This window comes from Neolamprologus brichardi, chromosome 9 (genome assembly GCF_056152115.1).
Source record: "Neolamprologus brichardi isolate AB-2024 chromosome 9, ASM5615211v1, whole genome shotgun sequence".
NCBI lineage: Eukaryota > Metazoa > Chordata > Actinopteri > Cichliformes > Cichlidae > Neolamprologus > Neolamprologus brichardi.
This window is the reverse complement of record NC_142112.1, coordinates 26,428,888-26,449,759: the sequence shown is the minus strand read 5'-3', so window position 1 is coordinate 26,449,759 and position 20,872 is coordinate 26,428,888. Positions and strand designations below refer to the sequence as shown.

The window sequence follows — 20,872 nt, the reverse complement described above, 5'->3', positions numbered from 1 at the left end:
TAAGAGCAGGTCTGACAGATGAATTAGATGATTATGTGGAAAAAAAATAGTTCCCTGTCACACCCCCATGGTGAGGCAGCAGACTGATGGAGCCTCAGAGAGCTGCTGGGTGATGTAATCTTGGTTGCCTCATATTTTGACAGTGTTTTTTGTTAGATGTGAAACAAAGCTCAGTGAGCGATATCCTGCCACAAAGGCACCACTTTTTCCCCTCTCCTCCAGTTTTTACGTGGATGATGTGGCCGGTGTCATGGTCCCTGAGAGGTTCTTGGCTCATGGTGGTTGAATCTAACATGGATTTATTGGCTTTTAAAAGCCATCCATCAGTGCCTTCTCTCCACCTCTCAAATCTTTAAATCATCTGCCTCCTCTCTCACTCTCTCTCTTGCTCTTTTTTACCCTCACATTTCACCTTTTCTCCAATTTCAGCCTCTTGTGACGAAACGTTGGCCTTGTCCTCATTGTCTTTACTCCTCCTTTTGCTGTTCACCCAGTCACTGACAACTGTGAGCGCCTTTCCCGTATGGTTTCCATCACATGTAATAAAAGAGATGGAGCCTAAATCAGGCCACACATGAAGCTGGGATGGTGTTGGTTTCCTGCTGGGCCCCAGAGCCCTCCCATGAACTCACAACCCTTTGGCTCTAATTCTGCACTTCCTCTGATTGCATCATTGGCAGGTAAAGCATCAAAGTACGCACAGTGGGCATGTTGGAGGACATAAGGTGTTCTTTGTGCCTTTAACAGTGTGGTATTAGGTGTAGAAACAAAAGGGAAAAAAGCTTTTTGTGAATATTCTTTTGTTTGGTAGCTCATCAAACTCCTCCAAAATCTCCAAAGTTGAAGGCAACTGTTTAAAGCTGATTTGTTTATATGCAAGTATGTACATCGAGCAGGGATTCTTCTGCAGCTATAAGTACCTGAAAGTCAGTTATGGCTACAAAACCACTTGTTAGCACGTGCACACACACACACACACACAAACACACATTACACACATGATTCAGTCCAGGCCCCCTCACTTTGCCACTGAGAAATCTGAGCAGTGCATGACTCATTCATTGGGCCATCATCTCCCTCCTGACTGTAAAACAACTTGGCTTAGATTGCAGTGTATCAGAGATCTTGTAAAACATCTTATTTCTGTTTGAGTAATGAAGGGCAGATTAGAAGAAACCAAAAAAAACAGGAAACACACGTATTGGCACGCAGTGAAAAATATTTGACAGTTTTTCATGGCTCATCAGTAAATTGAAATCATGTGTGTGTGTGTGTGTGTGTGTGTAAAAGCAGTGAATTGTCTTAGTTAGTGTGTTTAAAAGCTTGAACAAGCATCTGTATATAAAAAGTTGGTAGTGAAAACACTCTTGAGAAGTGGCTTTGTCATTTAAGTTTGAATTTATCTAACATCCACTGGTGTCCATACAAACTTTTAACTAGCAGAAGCAATATTGTACTCATAGATATACTTTGGTTAGTGTGTATTTATGTCCTCTAACAAACTGATACATTGTCCTAAACTTAGAGTTAATCCATTAAATCTGTTGTTTTAGAGGTCTTGTGGTGTGTACAGATGCAGCTTTGCAAAACTAACCTGTGACGCCATATTCTCCTGGCACCCCTTCCAAATAAACTGCCCTTGTTTTGTCTTTTCTAGTTGTATCTTTATGAACTTTAACATTTAACATGCTAACTGAGGCCTGTAGAATATGAAGCTTCTGCGTAAGCTGCTTTTCTGTTCTTTACACGTCTACTGCTTTCCCATGCTGTCAATCTCAGTACTGACATCATTGCTCTAGTCTAATCATCTTCTCGCCCGCCTTCTTTGAGCCAATCAGCCTATGCTTTACATGGTTTAAATCTGTGCTCTCCATCATTCTCCCTTTCAGACTCTCCTTCCTGCAACCCACTAACTCCCAATTTCAATCTCAGGCACCTCAGCCAGAGCTCCTTTCGAGGCTCAGTCTTTATCTTCAATTTCCAGCAAACTGCCAAAACTTCTGGTTTTATCGAGGTGGTCACACTTACAGATGATCTGTTAATCAAGTGCATTTGACTGTCCTCTTAATTCCTATAGAAGCAGTAAGGATGCACTTAGTTTATCACAGGACTCTATGCAGTCCTGTGAAAAACTGTATTTTTTCACAGGACTAGTGAGTATTCCTGTGAAGCCGCTGAAGGCTTCTTCCACTGAAGCTGAAGTTTGTCTTGAACTCCTTTCTTTGTCTTTGGTGCCAGGTATAATTCACTGATTACCCTTTTGGAGTAGATCTGCACTCTGGTTCCTGGAAAGGGCTTGAGAGCATGTTAAGCAAGGCAGGGATCCAAATCACAGTTTGTGTGACCTCAGCTCACAGCTTTGTGTTCTCAGCCGTTACTATAGCGTCCCTGCTGCTATTTACAGTAAATAAACATTGTGTTTTAATGAACAAGGCGCATGCATCAGCTGTGGCCTCCTGGACATTATTTTGTCATTTCAGAGCCCATGTTGAGATGAAAAAGATGATGTTTGTGTAATCCTTTGTTTCAGGAAATGAGGTTGATGAAAGATGCAGGCTTGGATACATTTTTTTTATCACCAAGGTGGACACTGTCTGGACATTGTTCCAATTCAGAGGTTTTACAGAAACAATGGATGACTTTGTTGGAAACATACAGGATGACAAAGGGAATCCTTTCTCATTGAAAACCCACTAGTGTGTTTTTCCTGTTTTGGTAAGGCCCTTTGTGTTTGGAGCATCATTCTTTATATTTCGCTATGAGCAGTAAAAGTGTTGGTGTCAGCCTGTGGTCTGAGCATCCTGGCCGATGGTTGTTTTTGTGGTTGTGGTCAGTATGATCCGACTGCGTCTAACTGTGTAGGCGAGTGGGAAAGATGACGAACTGGTGTCCGCTTTAATGATGAGGAACCAAACTAAAGGAGTCTCTGATGGTAAACTGTGGTCAAGGAGCCTGACGCTCGTGGTGTTTTTCCACTGTCTCGTGAAAGTTCATCTTCCTCTCATACTGAGAAATTTGTCACTCCAGAAACTTTTCTATTTATCAGGTCTGAGCCGACTACATGCACAGACAGGCTTGCTGAGCTGCAAACCTCTCCATATTTTATTTATTTGTTAGGTTTCTTGCATCTGTACTGTGTTAGTGTGTCAGACATTTGAGAATGTGTGAAAGCTTGTTTGTAGTGACTGACTCGTTTCCCTGTATCTGCTTGTCACACAAACAGACAGTTGTTATACTTTAGACTTTATTCATTTGGGTAAAGTGTGGATATGACTCTTTGTCTTTAGGAAACCTTTCACGCTAAATTGCAAGATCTTTCAATATTGTGGAGCAAAAATCAACAATTCAGTTTTTTTTATATCAGGAATAAGACCCCAAAAGAACCCATGGAGGGTGGCTTTTTGCCTTGATGGTTGGGCTATGTACAGACAATATACACAGCTTCTGTTGCGCTATATTAGGTCTGTTACTGGCTGTCGCTGTCCCATGATTAATTAAACACAAAACCATCAAACTGAACTGAATAGACTGGCAATATCTGATCGATAGCTGGATCAGATATCATCACCGATATCAGTCAGAAATATCGATATGTAATCGTTATCTGATCCAGCCTTTCGATCAGTATCGGTATCAGTATGATTATCTGATCCAAATATCAGATTGTCACTTGTGACCATTGCAAAAATGCCTCCAGACAGTTATTTGTATTTAACAAAACAATGCCTTTTCTAAATGAAACCGAGTTTTCTTGTCCTTGATTGGACTATTGTAAAAACCCTAACATCTACCTCGATTCAAGGAGCGGTATGCCTCAGAAAACTTCACGAAGAGCTGCTGTAAGGTGAACAGCTGGTTTTATTGCCTTGCAACAGTAAGACAACACACGCATTGTCTTCAGAGAAAATAAATGAAAGAAAACGGAGCTCTTTAATTAATAAGAAACTTGTCCTTGCATTTATTTGGAATTATCCAATTATATGCTTCTTGAAATTGTCCTGATCTCATAAAGTGTGCAAAGTGGCCATGACCTCTGAGGACACAGAGCTGGCGTGCAATGTGACAAATTTATGTGCAGACCCAATGGAAACTGTGACAATAGAAACTAGATATGTTATGGCGGACACACCTTGGTGGTGATGTTGCAGCTGGCCAATGTAGTCATAGCCTTTGGAGGGAAAGTGGATACTGATGGTAGGATTTGTGTTTCACATTAAACATAGCCTGTCACAAGGTAAACTTTTAATTTTGTCTCAGTTGCACGTTGGCCATTTGGTTGGGTTCAACAAAAAAAAAAAAAAAACTGTGGTTGTCACGTGAAATCTCTGAGTTCTTAGGAAAGTGAAAGATTTTACTTCTAGCCCCGAGGTTAATGTAGCTTCTGCTACTGAGTCAACACAAGCCAGTTAGAAATGTATCTGCTTTAGTTTGTCCTGTGCTGATGATTCATGTTTATGGAATCCAGCTGTAAAAAAAGATGGACAATTGACACACAAATAAAAAGCCGATTATCCAGGAAGTGACCCACTGGAAAATAATCGGCAGGCACGCTATGACCTCTGAACTGAACAGCCCACTCATGTGTGGACACTCAGGTTTAAGCTTTTCCATCTGATGTCTTTTCTCTTTGATCTTGTAAATTAGCTGTGAAACCGAAGTCTCTCCTTTCCTATTGTGATGTTTGCCACGTGTTTTGTGTCACGGCAGCTGTCAAATTTTAAATTCTCCACTTAATCCACGGAGCATCTGAAGCTCATCAATCAGGGGTGCACTGAGATGGAAAAGAGTTTAGCCTGTGCAATAGTTCATACACTTACAAAGTGTTTTGGTATCATTTCAGCGCAGCAGATTTGTAAACACTGTCAGCTTGTTTGGATTGGAACAGCAGCACTTTGATTACTGTGAGCTGATGAACTGATGTGCTCACTTCATTGGGGAAGTTTGCACGAGCTGACGCTTCAAACATGCCAGCAGTTATGAATGATTCAGAAAAGGCAATCATTTATCATGGCCATATTCCCAGAGTGCACTTCTCTGCTTACAGTTAAACCAAGCCGAGGAAAGACTTTGGTAACTCCTGATGCGGTAATCACTTTCGCTCCGTGCCCTGAACCGGACCTGTGTTTTTGAAAAGATTAACATGTTTCAGGCATGAATACCTGTTAATACACATAAGAAGGCAAACGAGGCTCTTAACCTGCCTGAGTACTGCAGTTCCCACAGTTTTCTCTCATTTCTTTGACTCATGTCACACTTTCCTAATCTTTCTGTGGCCACAGAATGAAAAGAAGTGAATATTTTGGCAAGACGAGAGTCACAAGTTACTGATTTTGCTTAAAAACGTCTCGCTTTGAAACACTTTGATAAGATTTATGGGCTTCTGTGTCGTCATCGTTGGAAACAAATGCTCAAGGCCATTTTTTTTATAGTACAGTTTTGAGTTGAAAACATAAATCTTCTCTGTTTAAGTTGAGAGAGAGTAAAGTTTGGATCAGGAACAAAAGCATTTTAAAAACTGCCAAATCTCTATAGTTTGCTTCACATTTACAGACTCTTCTGTGTTAGCAGTTTTACTATGATGCAACTTAACTGATTTTATTCAGACCAATTGTTCTCACCTGTATCGTTTCCTGCAAAAAAAAAAAAATCCAAAAGCTACCGCATGAAATCAGACAGATGCTTTCTTAGAAGTTGGTGGTGAGCAATATATGTTTTTAGGTGTGAAGTTAATTGGAAGAAATTGGAAGAAGTCAATTAACTGCTTCAGGATCCTGCAAATAAATAAATAAATAAATACTCATAAACAGTTCTTTAAATTGAGTGTTTTTTAATCTCTTCACATTTAGTAAAGACAAAGTGCGATTAAAAAAAAACCCTTTTTGTTTAAATTATAATTTCCTCAGAAAGAAGATCACCACAGGTATGGCCATAAACTTTTGGGGGGTAAAATTTGAACACTAATATCTGTGCAACAAAAGAAAAAATCCCAGTGGTAAAATGATATGTCTATAGCTCAGGGATTGTCTTTCCCCTTAAGGAAAAAGTAAATGAAAAAAGGATATTGGTAATGTTGATGCTTATTACTTATAATCGTCGTCAAGAGCACCAAATTCCTTGGTGTCCACCTGGCGGAGAACCTCTCCTGGTCTCTCAACACCAGCTCCATAACTAAGAAGGCCCAACTGCGCCTCTACTTCCTGCGGAAGCTGAGATAAGCCCATCTCCCTCCATCCATTTTCACCACGTTCAACAGAGAGACTATCGAGAGCGTCCTGAGCAGCTGCATCACTGTCTGATATGGTAAAGGTGGATTGCAGTACCCTCTCTTCCCTCCATCACGGACACTTACAGCATCCGCGCCATCATCCTGTTCTGTCTAGTGTTGCACTGTCTTGTCTTTTTTTTTTTTTTTTTGTGCAATTTTTGCACATTGCACTTTTACGTAGTCCCGTGTTGATTGTCTGTTATATGTCATGTGTAACACCAGGATCTCAGAGGAATGCTGTCTCGTTTCACTCTGTACTGTACCACTGTACATGGCTGAAATGACGATAAAAGCCACTTGACTTCACTTGAGTATAAGTCATACACCAGTCAGCCTCTTACTTTTTAATGTATAAGTCACCTTGTTCTGCCTAAACAGCCCTGACTCAGAAATGAGATCTCTGTGGGTGTTCTCTGGTATTAGGTACCAGGATGTTGGCAGTGGATCCTGGTTGCTGTAGGTTGCTACGTGAGGCCTCAGTGCTATGTGAGTACATTGTGATGTGGGAAATGTAGAGGCTGTATGAATACTTGGCTTCTTTGATCCGTCCCTCAAACCTTTCCTGAGCAGATTTTGCAGTGGGAAGGGGTCCTGCTAGGGGAGGCCTTCATTAAGGGCCACTGGGGGTGGCAATTTTTTGGTAGGTGGCATGTGTCATTGTATCATTACATCCTCATAAATGCCAGAACCCAAAGGTTTGTAATAGTTGACAAATTCCAGTCAAGTCCAATTCATGGACCTCCCAATTTGCAACCATCAGGGTCCAAAAGATCTACCGCGAACATCCCAACCTCTACAACAGGTTAAAACAGCTTGGCTGATTTGTTGGTTTACCTCGACTGAAGACCTGCTTTTAACAGTGTGGGTACTGGCCCGATACACTGAGTGCACCTTAAGGCATATGAAGTAAAGTAGGTCTTCTTGCTGGTCAGTGAGGTAATGGTGGTGTCATTTGAGTTTGCACAGAATCAATCACATGGAACGATTACATCTAGAACCCCCTTTTTCAGTTTCATCCATCACTTGCTTGTACTCTTTACAGTAAATCTCCTGTTGAGGTTGACCAGGTGTTCCACCTCCTCTCCAACTTGACACGGTCTTTGACTGAGGTCTAACAATCAGTGATCTTACAAAAAATCCCTTCACACCAATAAGAATAAATGATGTTGTTAACTTTGGCATCGAAACTCCCAGTGGGACACTGAGGATCCAATCGGCGCTGGATTTTTAGTTTATTTAAGAATTACCTCACCATATAAAACACACTCGAGCGCAATGTGTGGTTAAACCTTTGGCACTAAGTGATTCTTGCACTTTACAGGTCCACATATGATGGGAACTGACTGGCTCCTGTTAATCTGAATATATCTTGTATTCCTTTATAAAAAATTTAATTCCAGGTACACGAAAAGCAAATACCCCCCCCCCCCCCCCCCCAAAAAAAAAACCCACAAAATTCACACACACTCACACACTACATTCCCAACCTTTACACACACACACACACACACACACTCCCTGAACTGAAAATGAAATGCAGCTGTGTTCCCGTCAGCACTGTAGAGCTCGCCACTCATCTGTCATGAAAAATATCCTTGAAAAGGAATATTCCAAAAGTGTCCCCACACGCTAAGGGCCCCTAATTTCATTCCACAGTCCTGACACTGCATTAAAAAAAAAAAAAAACCTACACACCGTTTGCCTCCGTTTCTCTGGGAAGAAATCTTTTCACACAAGGCGACTGAAAGAGAGGCAGTTTGCTGAGAGAGGACTAAGTTCAGGAAAATAAGCATGTTGCTGAGTCTAAACAAGTCAGTGGGGGGGATTGTTTTTGTGTCGCTTCTCCACCAGGACCCCTGAGGGAAGAGCTGGCCTCTTTAATGTAGACTCCGGGGCTGTTTATCCAGATGTGGGTCTCCTGGAGTCCTTAGCGAACACCAAACTCCACCTACACACTTTAGGCATTTCTGATTCAGAAAAATGCTCCATAGGAAGCAAAGTGTATTGACTCATTTGGTATTCTTTCATGTTTTTACGCAGGAATCCAGGAGGGCACCCAGTGCACGAAGTGTAAGAATGAATGGGCACTGAAGACCTCCATAGCTCTGCTCTATGTGCTGTGTACACTCCTCACCATCGCTGTTGCTATACTTGGATATAAAGGTAAAACAAGCTGCCCACCACGCTCCTTTCCACTATCACTGTAATCTAACAGAATAAATTAGAGGATGGCAAACACTTCTACAATGATGCCCTTTGTTTTCTGAAATGTTGAAATGATTCACTTACATTATGTTGATGGAGTAACCATCCAAACATATCATTATTTTCTCTTTGTGCTGCCAAGAGCTTCACTGTTTCATGACCGTATGAGACCTCCTGTGCGTGAGGCAAACAGCTCTCTGTCCCTTGAGTGGACTTCAGCATGCTCAAGTATGACATGAATGTTCTTTTGCAATGCTTCATTGTCATTATTCAATGTTTCAGTAATGGAAAGTATGACAACACTTCTGCCACATTCACGAGGGAAACTTAGCAGTTTTACCCTCAATTTACTCTCTCTACATTTCCTGTTACAAATAAACGCCCTGTTAAACCAAATTACCCCCCCCCCCCCCCCCCCCAAAAAAAAAAATAAATCTCAAGGAGTTTTAGACTTTATGCAAAAAATGCTTGTTTACTTTCTTGCAGAGTCACGTGAGAGATTTCACCTTCATGTTGCCAAAAACAAACAGTGATTGAACCCAAGAGAAACAGCTAACAAAACAAATATGCCTGGCAGTGCATTTCACATGCGGGGTTGACTCCAAATACTCTACATATTGTGAATGGACATCCAAAGCTCTACTTTCAATGTTTCTGCCTTTTGTATTGTTTGTTGTCAAGATGATCCCACCTGCTTTAATAATGTTGAGATCTAGGTTCTGGGGAGGCTAATCCATGACTGATATTATATGGCTGTAACAGTAACACACTCTCTCCTGATCTCCTCGGTATATACTGATGATTTAAACCAAAAATTTTACATTTGGATTCATCATTCCAAAAGACCTGTTGCCACTGATTTTCAATACAGTTCTTGTGTAATTTGGCAGACCTCAGTCTTTTCTCTCCGTTTCCCTTCCTTACCAATGGCTGTTTGACAGCCACCCTTCCACTGAGACCATTTCTGATGAGGCTTCAGCAAACTGTTGATGGATCAACTGAAGGGGCAGATGTAACTGATGTAACTTTTGCATACTGTTCATCTGCTATAGATACTGTCATTTTCATTTTTTTATAGTCATTTTCATTTTTTTATAGTGCTCCTTGCCAGTATTTTTCAGTAACTGTCATAAACTTAAAGTAATCTTAGTCAAATTAATTTCAATTTCATTTCAATTTCATGGTCTTGAGTACCACAAATCTTGTTCGGTCAGGCATGCCACTGCGCTTATGCAAGCCTCTCTGCAACCTACTCTCTGTAATTCTCTGTCTGACTTAATCAATGGCATATCTGTTGTCACTCTTAGCACTTCCTGCTTCTAGCTTTCCACGTATGCACACAGGAGGGTGTCCCTAAACAGAGCAATGCTACCAAATATAAATGTAATGCTAATGAAAATCACAAGCCTCTTTTGTCCATATGAGTTCTGACTGAAATTAAATTTTACTCACCTTTTAGTATAAGCCCCACATTATTGGCTAAAACTATACAGTATTCAATTCAATTCAATTTTATTTATATAGTGCCAAATCACAACAACAGTCGGCTCAAGGCGCTTTATATTGTAAGGTGCACCCTACAATAATACTTACGGAGAAAAACCCAACAATCAAATGAACCCCTATGAGCAAGCACTTTGGCGACAGTGGGAAGGAAAAACTCCCTTTTAACAGGAAGAAACCTCTGACAGAACCAGGCTCAGGGAGGGGCGGGGCCATCTGCTGCGAACGGTTGGGGTGAGAGAAGGAAGACAGGATAAAGACATGCTGTGGAAGAGAGACAGAGATTAATAACAGATATGATTCAATGCAGAGAGGTCTATTAATACATACACAGTGAGAAAGGCGACTGGAAAGGAAAAACTCAATGCATCATGGGAATCCCCGGCAGCCTACGTCTATTGCAGCATAACTAAGGGAGGATTCAGGGTCACCTGGTCCAGCCCTAACTATATGCTTTAGCAAAAATGAATTTTTTAAGCCTAATCTTAAAAGTAGAGATAGTGTCTGTCTCCCGAATCCAAACTGGAAGCTGGTTCCACTGAAAACTGAAGGCTCTGCCTCCCATTCTACTTTTAAATACTCTAGGAACAACAAGTAGGCCTGCAGAGCGAGAGCGAAGTGCTCTAATAGGGTGATATGGTACTACAAGGTCATTAAGATAAGATGGGGCCTGATTATTTAAGACCATGTGTGTGAGGAGCAGGATTTTGAATTCAATTCTGGATGTAACAGGAAGCCAATGAAGGGAAGCCAAAACAGGAGAAATATGCTCTCTCTTTCTAGTCCCTGTCAGGACTCTTGCTGCAGCATTTTGGATTAGCTGAAGGCTTTTCAGTGAGTTTTTAGGACATCCTGATAATAATGAATTAGTAGTCCAGCCTGGAAGTAATGAATGCATGAACTAGTTTTTCAGCGTCACTCTGAGACAGGATATTTCTAATTTTAGAGATGTTGCGCAAATGGAAGAAAGCAGTCTTACATATTTGTTTAATATGTGCGTTGAAGGACATATGCTGGTCAAAAATGACTCCAAGGTTCTTCACAGCGTTACTGGAGGCCAAGGTAATGCCATCCAGAGTAAGAATCTGCTTAGGATACCATATTTCTAAGATTTTCAGGGCCGAGTACAATAACCTCAGTTTTATCTGAATTAAGAAGCAGAAAGTTAGCGGCCATCCAGGTCTTTATGTCTTTAAGACATTCCTGCAGTTTAACTAATTGGTGTGTGTTATCTGGCTTTATGGACAGATAGAGCTGGGTGTCATCTGCATAGCAGTGAAAATGTATGCTATGTCTTCTAATGATGCTGCCTAGGGGAAGCATGTATAATGTAAACAGAATTGGTCCTAGCACTGAACCCTGTGGAACTCCATAATTAACCTCAGTGTGTGAAGAGGACTCTCCATTTACATGCACAAATTGGAGTCTATTAGATAGATATGATACAAACCACTGCAGTGCAGTACCTGTAATACCTACAGCATGTTCTAATCGCTCTAATAGGATATTATGGTCAACAGTATCGAACGCTGCACTGAGGTCTAGCAGGACAAGCACAGAGATGAGTCCACTGTCAGAGGCTATAAGAAGATCATTTGTAACTTTCACTAAAGCTGTTTCTGTGCTGTGATGAACTCTGAAACGTGACTGAAACTCTTCAAAAAAGCCATTCCTCTGCAGATGATCTGTTAGCTGTTTGACAACTACTCTTTCAAGGATTTTTGATATGAAAGGAAGGTTGGAGATTGGCCTATAATTAGCTAAGACTGCTGGGTCTAGAGATGGCTTTTTGAGTAAAGGTTTAACTACAGCCAGCTTGAAGGCCTGTGGTACATAGCCGATTATTAGAGATAGGTTGATCATATTTAAGATCGAAGAATTAATTAATGGCAGGACTTCTTTGAGCAGTTTTGTAGGAATGGGGTCTAAAAGACACGTTGATGGTTTGGAGGAGGTAATTATTGAAGTTAACTCAGAAAGATCAATTGGAGAAAAAGAGTCTAACTTAACATCAATGGTACTAAGAGTAGCTGTAGATAATATTACATCTGTGGGATGATTATTGGTAATTTTTTCTCTAATGATTAAAATTTTATTTGTGAAGAAGTTCATGAAGTCATTACTAGTTAACAATGGTTGGCTCAACAGTACTCTGACTTTTTGTCAGCCTGGCTACAGTGCTGAAGAGAAACCTGGGGTTGTTCTTATTTTCTTCAATCAGTGACGAATAGTAAGATGTTCTGGCTTTGCGGAGGGCTTTCTTATAAAGCAACAAACTATTTCTCCAGGCTAAATGATGATCCTCTAAATTTGTGACACGCCATTTCCTCTCCAGCTTACGAGTCATCTGCTTTAGGGTACGTGTTTGAGAATTATACCACAGAGTCAGGTACTTCTGATTAGAGACCCTGGTTTTCACAGGAGCTACAGTATCCAGAGTCATACGTAGTGAGGAGGTAAAATTATTAACAAGATAATCGACCTCTGTTGGAGTAGCGTTCAGATAGCTGCTCTGCTCTGTGTTGGTACAGGGCATTGAAGATTATAACAGTGGGTGGATTACATTCTTAAACTTAGTTACAGCGCTTTCAGAAAGACATCTACTTTGATAAAGTCTACTCTCCACTGCTGTGTAATCAATTATTGTGAATGTAAATGTTATCAGGAAATGATCAGACAGGAGAGGGTTTTCAGGAAACACTGTTAAATGTTCAGTTTCTATGCCATATGTTAAAACAAGATCTAGAGTGTGATTAAAGTGGTGGGTGGGTTCTTTTACATTTTGAGTGAAGCCAATTGAGTCTAATAACAGAATAAATGCCATGTTGAGGCTGTCATTTTTAGCATCTACATGGATGTTAAAATCACCCACAATAATTATTTTATCTGAGCTGAGCACTAAATCAGATAAAAAGTCTGAGAAATCAGACAGAAACTTTGTGTAAGGCCCAGGTGGACGATAGATGATAACAAGTAAGACTGGTTTCTGAGTTTTACAGCTGGGGTGGACAATGTTAAGCATCAGGCTTTCAAATGAATTAAAAGTCTGTCTTGGTCTTTCATTAATTAATAGGCTGATGTGAAAAATTGCTGCCACACCACCCCCTCGGCCTGTGCTTCAAGGTTTCTGGTAGTTAGAATGACTCGGGGGTGTTGATTCATTTAAACTAACATAATCATCCTGCTGCAACCAGGTTTCTGTAAGGCAGAGTAAATCGATTTGTTGATCAATTAATAAGTCATGTACTAACAGAGACTTGGAGGAGAGAGACCTAATATTTAATAATCCACATTTCACTGTTTTACTCTTTGGTTCAGATGTGGATACTGTATTGTTCTTTCTTTTTGATTATTTATGTTTAAATTGTTTATTGCTGGTTTTTGAGACTCCACAGTCTCAATGGAGATGGGTTTGGGGGGGGGGGGGGGGGGGGGGGGGGGAGGAGGAGAGAAGCTGCAGAGAGGCGTGTAAGAATGCAACTCTGCTTCCTGGTCCCAACTCTGGATAGTCATATTTTGGGGGGTTTAATAAATTTGTCCATATTTCTAGAAATGAGAGCTGCTCCATCCAAAGTGGGATGGATGCCGTCTTTCCTAACAAGACCAGGTTTCCTCCAGAAGGTTTGCCAATTATCTATGAAGCCCACATCATTTCTGGGACACCGCTCAGACAGCCAGCAATTTAAGGAGAACATGCGGCTCAACATGTCACTCCTGGTCTGATTGGGGAGGGACCAGAGAAAACTACAGTATCATTACTGCTAAAGGAGGCCGAGGAGTAACTAAACATCTGACACAATGAGCAAGAAAGTGCAGGAGGGGCAGGTGAAGAGGCCATGGTATGCATGACTACAAACATCAGTCGTGAGCATGTACAGTATTTGTATGTAATTTGGGTGAACATACCCTTTAAATTTCAACTTCATCTGACTGTCTGTCTGCCTTCTCTCTTTTCTCTCTCCACCCCGCAACCTTCTCTCAGTTTATTTTACCAACTCCCCCAAAGCTCACACCTCCGGAGAAGTTCTTCAGGCTTTGTGGAGCTGAACTTCCTGGTTGGCTTTTTTTTTTTTTCTAATTTTTTCCAGGTCGGGAAGCAGTCCCGCCGTCTTTTGGAAGATTGAACTCTGAATGTTCCTGCTATAATTGTCTTAAACATTCCCATATGTGACTGCTCTATGTCCCCGTCTTATTTTCAATTGGTGAAAATGGCGTGAAGTTAACATGTTTGGGGCTTATCTGTGTGCCTTGAGTACACGAACAATGATGTCCCCCTACGCTGTGAGCTCAGCCGGTCTTTCTTGTTCCTCGCTGCATGTTTTCAGGCAGGCCTAATTGATCCCAGATGAGAAGTGAGTGAACTCAGTGCAACTCCAGCAGAACCCACTGAAACTGGGTTTTTACTGGCACTGAAGCACTCCTCTGTCAAGGGAACCACAGCTCAGCCTAAACACACTCCCAGCTCCAGATGGTTATGTAGTGAGACCCAGAGTCTTCTACGCAGTAAACTTGTGTGTCCCTCTCTGTCCTCCATCACTGACCCACAGAAACGTCCTGTATGTGGCTCTTTTGTTCTGATGCAGTTTAATCACAGAAGTGTAATTGGGAGGCGGTGACCCCACTCTTTTCTCCTGCAGCTTGTTTCTCAATTGACAGGACCAAAAGCAAAATGAGGTTATTCTCAGAGCTCATGGGTTCACGTCCCATTAATTTTCCTCAAAGAAAAAGGACCAGAAGCCTGTGACTCTCTTTCTGAATTCCAAGCATAAAACACCAAAGAGTGAAATACTGACATTTCTCTATAGATTAACTTTAAATGAAAAAATAGCACATTATTCCGTCTTTCGGTTCATGAGCAAAAAACATTTCATTGATCAATTCATCATTTCTGCTGCAGACAGAGTCTAGTTTTAACTAGTGAAATTTACTGCAATTGACAGCTAATGCTAAAGTGTCGCTGTCATTTTAGCTAATGTGCTGGCCTTCTTAGATTCAGCGCAATCCCACACTGGAGTTTGAAGTTCACTCACTTCATTAAAAAGTCGCATAAGAGAGTTTGATTTTACAAGACCGCCCGGACAGAGCCGACACACAGTTTCAGAACCCGTCCACACAAAATCTTGGAAAGAGTTCAAACTGAGTACAAAACAGCTCATTTCTACAACATTTGGGCCTATGAGGCAAAATAATGCTTTACTCTGCAGCCCTGTTGTAATTTCAGCTTTTTGCATGTGTGTTTTATGGTTAATTTTACCACTGTGTGATGCAATGATCCTCTCCTGAGGCCAGCCCATGAACAGAACATGTGGAAAAGTTCCAGAAGCTTCTGCTCATGTTTAGCTTTAGTTTCCAGGTTAGTGTGTGTGTGTGTGTCTGTGTGTGTGTGTGTCTGTGTGTTTGCTAATGAAACAATGTGCCATAGGTGTAGATTACGATAGGTCTGCAGAGCTTAAAGTTTATATGCTTTTTTTAGGTGTTTGTGGAGCTTCATTGTACATCTGGTTACTGGAAATTTCCTGTGTGTGCAGTATTTCCTATCCAACTGACCTTTTAGATTCATAACTAAAAAATAATGTGGTACAGTTGCATCGCAAGACAGTTTTACTGGTTTGCTTATTCCCAGAAACAAGTTTAGGTGGGTTTTGGAGAGGGTTAAAAAGCCAAAGACGGGAAACATTTTCAGAATTAAATTTCCAGACATTTTTTTTTAGCATACAATCTGAAAACAGATGAAAACAGCTATTGTAACTCAGTTCAAACCACAAAACCAGCCTACCACGATTTCTAGAACTCACCAATTAAAAAGTTGTATGTCCTAGTTTAGTCTGTACATTTTTTTTAAAAAAATATTCAAAACTAAACAGAGACACACTTCATGCTAACATTAATCTAAAGCATTTTGATGCTTGCTCCCATTCAGGGGAAAAGATATATTTAGTTTCTGGTCAATAATTAAACCCCTTGGATTCAGCCGTTATCCTGAAGTAAACAGTTCAGATGCAGCTTCACAGCAGAGGAGCCGATGCTGTTCCCACTTACAGGATGTGTCCCCCTGGTGAGACTGGAGGTAGAAGCGGGATGCATCCCTGGAATCCCAGACACATTCCAGAGGAAATGAATGCCTGTGTCGCCTGTGGGGGCGTGAAGAGCCTCCCTGCCACAGAGTCTGTCTCCACTGGTCATCTTTGATCCGCTTGTTTACTGAAGCCCCCCCTCAGGTCACTTCCTGTCCCCTAAGGCCCTCTGCAATGTCCTCCTATGCACCTAACATCTAAGCATTGGTCACTGACCACCCACACCATCATTGCTGAATCAGTGTGTCTTCCTCCCTCTCTCTCGCTCTTTATTAATGCCTTTTTCCTTTTCAATGCACAGCAACTCCATATCACTTTACGTCTGAATCTGGTGTAACCCAAGGGATTGCATTACTGAGGGTTTGTCATTATTACATGCCTCCAAGAGATGTGGACACATCTCCCCTATAGTGTATGTCAGAGACTTTAATTGGTTTCCTCTCTGATCCCATTTATATACGGTGTCTGTAGTTTCAGGCAGTTCTGTCATACCTGTTTTGTCTGTTAATGAAAGACAGAGTCTGTGAAGCTAACCTTTGTCTTGCCTGCCCTGTTTTCTTTACAGTGGTGCAAAGAGTTGACAGTGTGTCTGAAGGTATTGCAAACTATGGAGGAAAGATCATTGCTGTTGAGACTGATTTGAAAAAGCTAGGTATGTATCTAGGCTCACACGTTGAAGTCAAAAGCTGTAACTAAAAACTACAGTGAATCATCGACATATTTTTTTTTGTCATTTACTGTACAAATCTGCATCTTTAGATGATCAGACCGGAGAGAAGTCGGAGAATACCACCACAGAGATCCAGGCTTTTAAGAACAACATCTGGACTCTCCAGAGGCAGCTGTCTGCGGTGGAAGAGCGCATCCGCAGTGATCAAGTTAAGCTGAATCAGCTGCAGAACATTGGCTCAGACATCCAGAGCAGCCAGGGCTCCATTCAAGGACTGCTGAACATTAACACAGCCACCTTGCGCTCTGTAAATGGCAGTCTGCAGTCGTACGGCAGCATCATTGAGGGTCTACAGGAAGACACAGCTAGGTTGCAAAGAGAACTCCAACAGCAGGTAAAACTCCAAAATCAGGCGCTGCTCAGCATTAGCAGTCTCAACCTCACTCAGGACCAGCAGAGAGGCCTCATTGCTGCTCTGCAACGCTCAGTCGATGACACCAGCCAGGCTATTCATAAGATGCGCAATGACTTTCAGAGCCTTGATCAGAACACCCGACAGTCCCGCTCTGATACAGAGTGGCTTCGTAGCAAAGTGGAAAACCTGCAGATCTTGGCCAGTAATACCTCAGCTCTAGCTAAGTCCAACAATGACAGTCTGGAGGATGTGGGGACACAGCTCACTTTTATTGCTAACCAGCTCCAGAACACCAGCAGCCTGGCAGAGGTTCATGACCAGACTCTGAGGGAGATCATGGATCAGCAGAGGGACTTCGGCAACCTCACATCTACAAAGTTTGACCGCCTAGAGGTGCGACTGGATGAGTCGGAGCAGAGTATTGATCGTGTGACCGGCAACATCAGCTTCACCACACAGCTTCTTGGTGCAATCAATTTAAACCTGAATGATTTACGCATTTGTTCAGAGACAGTTGGCCGTCATTCAGACTTCCTGCTACACCTCAACAACAGCATGGCTGACGTGAGGACAGATGCAACGAGTCTGAGGTCACAGCAGGAAGAGCTGGCAGCGCGTATGGACAAGGAGGTCACAAGCCTCTCTATTGTCATGGAGGAGATGAAGCTGGTGGACACCAAGCATTCACAACTAATAACCAACTTTACTATTTTAAAGGGTATGAGAAGTGTGCCTGCAAAATTTATTATATTAATAATATATATTAATACGTGTTTTAAATTTTACATTTTATTTTAACTTTCTTGCTAAGATTAAATTGAGAAAGTTAGAGAATGTTCTTTTGTTTCAGGTCCCCCTGGTCCCAGAGGGCCAAGAGGGGACAAAGGACCTCAGGGACTACCTGGTCAGTCAGGCCAGAAGGGAGAGAAAGGAGACAAGGGAGCTCTTGGGATCCGAGGACCTAGAGGAGAGCAGGGTAGTCCAGGACCACCGGGCCTTCCAGGGTTAAAGGGTCTCCCAGGCATACCTGGCAGCCCCGGGTCAAAGGGCCCTAGAGGGTCAGGAGGCAGAGCTGGACCACCTGGTACTAAAGGAGAACCAGGTAGTGCTGGTTTGCCTGGAAGAGATGGACAACCTGGTCCTCAGGGTGTACAGGGCCCACCAGGTATCCGTGGTCCAATTGGACCCCCTGGAGAGCAAGGACCAAGGGGACTACCAGGACCAGTAGGGCCCTCAGGGCCAGTAGGACCACCCGGACAACCAGGACTACCAATCCGGGTCCCTGCAGTTCCTTTTGGACCTGTGTCTCTGCAGGATGAGGCAGTGGGTCCTACCATATGGGCTCCAGGTATGACTTCATAATCAGTTTCAGAATGATTATTTTGACTTAGTCAGATAGCATTTATATATACATATATTTACATTGGTTGGTAACTAGAATATCACTATATTAGTATCATGTTTAGCTTGTTACCAATTTTCATGCCTCCATGCAAAATATAAAGCTACTGCTAGCAGCTGGTTAGTGTAGCTAACTAGGGTCTGCAAGGGGTGTCAAACTCCAGGCCTCGAGGGCAGGTGTCCTGCAGGTTTTAGATATAACCCTGTTTCAACACACCTGAATCAAATGATTAGGCTTCTGGAGAACTTGAAGACACGTTGGTAATTTAGCCATTTAAATCAGCTGTGTTGGATCAAGGACACATCTAAAACCTGCAGGACACCGGCCCTCGAGGCCTGGATTTCGACACCTGTGGTCTAAAGGCTAAAAAAGCACCAACTAGCCTCTTGCGTACTAGCCAATTTAGTCACAGGAGACCTGTTACATTCCTTTACAGCTCTGTACTTTTATTCTGGGACTCAACTAGAGTGGTCTAGTTTGCTGTCTCTTCATACTTTTTCTTGATAGATATAGATATATAACTGTGTGGTTAAAACTACATGTTTTACAGGAATGCTAGGCAGAGCCAGGTTTGTGGTACTTTCTGCTTTTTTTTTTTCTTCATCTCACATCACTTTAGAAAAAAACAAATTGTACAATGCTTTTTCAATATCTTGCAGGATGCCCTGCTGAATGGCTAAACTACAAAGACAAGTGCTATTTTTTCTCCAAAGACCTGCAGAGCTTTGATCATGCAAAGACAACCTGTGAATCAATGTCTGGTTCATTATTAATCATCAACGACATGGAGGAACAGGTGAGTCGCACATCTTGTAATCTGACATTGCTCTCTAGTATTTGAGTTTTGACTGAGCTTTCTTTCTGTCCTCATGTGACCTCAGAAATGGCTGAAGAGGCAGATCTTTGGCAAAGGTTACTTCTGGATGGGTCTGACCGACAGGGAAGAGGAGCGCACGTGGCGCTGGCTGGATGGGAATGAACCTACTTTCACGTCAGTATTACAGTAAATTAGGAAATGCTCAAGAGGGATATTTGATTCAGATAAGAACTTCTTTCCAATAAAAATGCCAACAATAATAACAACTGTAGGTTTTCAGTTACATGAAACATTACAAAATAAACTTTGAAAACCCTGTGAAAATCTTGTGAAAAGTTTGTGATTGCACAGAGTTGAATGTAGACCTCCAGTGCTCAAGTCTCGTTGCTGCCTATTTAAACAAGAGAAACACATTCAAATTCATTCTAACATTGTTTATAGAGGCACGTCCAGTGAGAGCGTTTCACTGCTTTTCGGGAACAGTGAGATAAACACTAAAGTGTACAAAACTGCAAACAGAACAATGAGACGAACAGTGAAAAAGTTTAATGCAGCATTACTGAGAAAAGTTAACCACAGGGATCTGCCTTCAGATCTAACCACCGAAAATAAAGGCATATTCAATGGAAAATTGTTGGATGCGATTTATTTTATTTGCTTTTCTCCTAGGCTCTTAGATCAAACACAGTAAATCTAACATGCGATCGCCCTCTGTTGTTCGCCTGCAGGAAATGGAAGCCAGGTCAGCCCGACAACTGGGGCCACGGCCATGAAGAAGGAGAAGACTGCGCGGGTCTCACCCACGAAGCGCTATGGAACGATTTCTCCTGTGAAGATCTCATAAGCTACATCTGCGAGAAGGAAATGGAGACCTGTGCGTCATCATCTATCTTGCCCGTTTTCACTCCACAGTAATTGTAATCATATTTTTGCTCACTACCTTAATGCTGATCTCTTTTCTTTTCTTTCTTTCCCTCAGCAAGATCACCTGGATCATAGTGACGTGTTCAGTCTGAGTGCACAGTGAGCAGCTAGACTGCACCCGTGTGGCACTGGTCCAACTGACGCAGCACATGGGACAGTCCGTATGGAGAGAGCAAAGGGACAATTTTGAAATGAGCCCACGGCTGCAACAGTAAACGTCTCTCCAGTGCTGATGAGATGCCTTTCTCCTCCAAAGTGAAGCCAGTCCAACATTACCAGGAGTGCAATACAGCAGGGTGACCAAGATAGGAAGAGAATCTTTTTTTTTATAACCAAATCAACTGATTTATATATATATATATATATAAATATTTTTATATTTTTTTGGAATACATTTTATAAAACAGTACTCAATGTACAACCGAATATCTGAATGTATATTTCATTATGCAATTTTTGTAGGAAAATATGAAATCTATGAAGCCAAATGGACTTTGGTAATGCTTCTCTTTATATAATTCCAAAAAAAAAGAAAAAAAAAGGAATAAGGTGTGCAAAATGATGCGCAAAAAACATAATGTCGCTGATATGCTATCT

General features: G+C 41.7%; 1 protein-coding gene across 1 annotated transcript in view; it reads left to right on the top strand.

Moving 5' to 3' along the window:
• Window positions 1–20,823, top strand: part of LOC102798044 (collectin-12-like) — a 42,971-nt gene extending 22,148 nt beyond the window's left edge. The window contains exons 3-10 of the mRNA XM_006795035.3: window positions 8,306–8,428; window positions 16,613–16,699; window positions 16,807–17,850; window positions 17,983–18,480; window positions 19,194–19,330; window positions 19,416–19,525; window positions 20,080–20,225; window positions 20,331–20,823. Coding sequence (XP_006795098.2) covers window positions 8,306–8,428; window positions 16,613–16,699; window positions 16,807–17,850; window positions 17,983–18,480; window positions 19,194–19,330; window positions 19,416–19,525; window positions 20,080–20,225; window positions 20,331–20,350 — 2,165 coding nt within the window. The 3' untranslated portion in view covers window positions 20,351–20,823. The remainder of the gene's footprint in view (window positions 1–8,305; window positions 8,429–16,612; window positions 16,700–16,806; window positions 17,851–17,982; window positions 18,481–19,193; window positions 19,331–19,415; window positions 19,526–20,079; window positions 20,226–20,330) is intronic.
• The last annotated feature ends 49 nt before the right edge of the window (window positions 20,824–20,872 follow it).